General features: G+C 45.8%; 1 protein-coding gene across 1 annotated transcript; it reads right to left on the bottom strand.

The window, feature by feature from the left end:
* Positions 1-788: 788 nt before the first annotated feature.
* On the bottom strand, positions 789-2,627 carry LOC113027871 (uncharacterized). The gene is made up of 2 exons (XM_026177692.2): positions 1,854-2,627; positions 789-1,720 (listed from the first exon to the last, which is right to left on the bottom strand). Exons 1-2 carry the CDS (start codon positions 2,124-2,126, stop codon positions 1,052-1,054), a joined length of 942 nt encoding a protein of 313 aa, XP_026033477.2. The 5' UTR covers positions 2,127-2,627; the 3' UTR covers positions 789-1,051.
* Between the last annotated feature and the right edge of the window lie 572 nt (positions 2,628-3,199).

Here is a 3,199-nt window from a genome sequence, read left to right on the forward strand (position 1 = left end):
AATGTAACTATCTCTTCTCTGCTGCCATCAGCAGCTATGGGGTTCCCCACAGTCCTGTTGGGCCATACAACAACAAACTTATAGCAACATTCCTGGATGGTCTACAGGATGCTTTGCTTGAGTAGAGAGATCGCGAGCAGGCAGAGCATCCCATATCATTTGGGCCAATGTGAGCTTTCACTGTGGTCCAAGAATACACAATTGGTTTCACAATGAGAAGCATTTTATGAATTTGTTTCTTCCACCATACTCTCCCTTTTTGAACCCTATTTAGGAGTTTTTCTCAGCATGCAGATGTAAAGTATATAACTGAGACCCTTAAACACAGGAAAATCTACTTCAAGCATTGAATGGAGCATGTGGTGAGATAGGAGTGGAATCTTGCCAGAGCTGGATTCCGCATCCTAAACGATTCTTTCCTCGTTGCATTGCAAGGGAGACCATAGCATGTAATGTGGATGAAGTCCTGTGGCCTGACCCAGCACAGAGGCGTGATGCTGAGGCAGGATCAATTATCTGAATATGTTGTAAAAATATATAATTCTTTACAGTTTTTCTCAAATGCTAAAACACATGTCACAAACGTTACCACCAGGTCCCCCAATGTCCAATCATAACACCCTTCTCTAAAGCTACATAAACACAACCACACCTTCCCACTGCAAAACTCAAACTCCCACACCAAGAGAGCAGCTCGAAGCTGTCAAAACTGTAAACACTATACACAGCATTACACACTACAGCAAAACAATTGAAAACACAATGCTCAATTTGTGAGAAGGTTCTTTGGTTCATAACTGCCAATGCATATTTTTATAAACTGTACAGTAACGGATCGTCATAGAACCCTGCAGAGGATTAGGCATTTAGATTTGTGAGTTTCACATGAAGACTATAAATCTATAAAAACATCCTGCATGTACGTACACTACTGTAACACAACTCAATGCAAAAACGGAATCTATCGCACACAACAGTACTCTCGGAAACACGATCAGGGTGTGAAGTCTTTTTTATTGTCTACACAGTCTTTTTACAGTATTACACACAGTCACTGTGCGGCATCATGTCGCCGAGCTGCATTGGGCCACATCACCTCATCCACATCACAGGCCATATTGTCCCTTGCTAGGCACCGCGGGAAAAACGCCCTGGAATGGCGAATCCATCCCTGGAAGGCCTCCACTGGGATGTCAGCACAGGCCAGCTCCATTGCCCGTACGAGGTTCTCTCTTGTGTATGGCTGTCTGTCATACACCTTCCATCTCCATGATGAGAAGAACTCCTCTATAGGGTTCAGGAAAGGGGAGTAGGGTGGCAGACAGACGTTTAAAAAGTGGTCACTGTTGGTGGTGAACCACTCTCTGATTTGGTGTGTTTTGTGGAAGCGGACGTTGTCCCAAATGATCACATACATGTGATGTGCTAGCCTAGGATGGTGTTGTTGACGGTCCAGGAGGATGTCTTTTAGCTCCTCTAGGAAGGTGAGGAGACGTTGGGTGTTGTAAGACCCAAGGACAGCATGCCGGTGGACAAGCCCCTCCGTACCCATAGCTGCACAAAGAGTAATATTACCCCCCCGTTGGCCAGGAACCTCAGTGATGGGTCTTTGGCCAATGATGTTACGGCCTCTTCGCCTTCGTTTCTGGAGGTTGAAGCCAGCCTCATCCAGGAAGAGGTACTCATGGGGTTTGGCCATCGCGTCCAACTGCATTATCCTCTGTGAACATGGAAAAGCGTACAGGTGTTCAGAACGGTCAATCAGGTAGCACAGTATTGTCCAGAAGTAATGTAAGCCACTAAGCAACACAGTATGTCCACTAACTGTACTGTGGACATGGATGTATACGTACTTGCACATACTCGTAACGTTGTTCTATGTGTCGCGCAGAGTTGCGCTCAAAGGGAACCCTGTAGACCTGTTTCATCCTCATCTGTTGGCGCCGGAGAACTCGGTCTATTGTGGACACACTGACAGCATCAATGTTCTCAAAGTTTACATTATCTGCAATGACTTTGTCTCTGATCTCTCGGAGTCTAATGGAGTTGTTCTCACGGACCATATCTGCAATGAGGGTTTCTTGTGCCGCTGTGAATATGGCAACCCTCCCACCTCTATGTGGCATTCTTTCAGCTCTAAAGAAAGAAACATGTGTTGTCAATTGACTGATTTACAGTGGGGCAAAAAAGTATTTAGTCAGCCACCGATTGTGCAAGTTCCCCCACCTAAAATGATGACAGAGGTCAGTAATTTGCACCAGAGGTACACTTCAACTGTGAGAGACAGAATGTGAAAAAAAAAAAATCCATGAATCCACATGGTAGGATTTGTAAAGAATTTATTCGTAAATCAGGGTGGAAAATAAGTATTTGGTCAATAACAAAAATACAACTCAATACTTTGTAACATAACCTTTGTTGGCAATAACAGAGGTCAAACGTTTACTATAGGTCTTTACCAGGTTTGCACACACAGTAGCTGGTATTTTGGCCCATTCCTCCATGCAGATCTTCTCGAGAGCAGTGATGCTTTGGGGCTGTCGCCGAGCAACACGGACTTTCAACTCCCGCCACAGATTTTCTATGGGGTTGAGGTCTGGAGACTGGCTAGGCCACTCCAGGACTTTCAAATGCTTCTTACGGAGCCACTCCTTTGTTGCCCAGGCGGTGTGTTTTGGATCATTGTCATGTTGGAAGACCCAGCCTCGTTTCATTTTCAAAGTTCTCACTGATGGAAGGAGGTTTTGGCTCCTTCCATCAGTATCTCACGATACATGGCCCCATTCATTCTGTCCTTAACACGGATCAGTCGTCCTGTCCCCTTGGCAGAAAAACAGCCCCATAGCATGATGTTTCCACCCCCATGCTTCACAGTAGGTATGGTGTTCTTGGGATGCAACTCAGTATTCTTCTTCCTCCAAACACGACGAGTTGAGTTTATACCAAAAAGTTCTACTTTGGTTTCATCTGACCACATGACATTCTCCCAATCCTCTGCTGTATCATCCATGTGCTCTCTGGCAAACTTCAGACGGGCCTGGACATGCACTGGCTTCAGCAGCGGAACACGTCTGGCACTGCGGGATTTGATTCCCTGCCGTTGTAGTGTGTCACTGATGGTGACCTTTGTTACTTTGGTCCCAGCTCTCTGCAGGTCATTCACCAGGTCCCCCCGTGTGGTTCTGGGATCTTTGCTCAC

Source organism: Astatotilapia calliptera, chromosome 8 (assembly GCF_964374335.1).
Source record: "Astatotilapia calliptera chromosome 8, fAstCal68.1, whole genome shotgun sequence".
Taxonomy (NCBI): Eukaryota; Metazoa; Chordata; class Actinopteri; order Cichliformes; family Cichlidae; genus Astatotilapia; species Astatotilapia calliptera.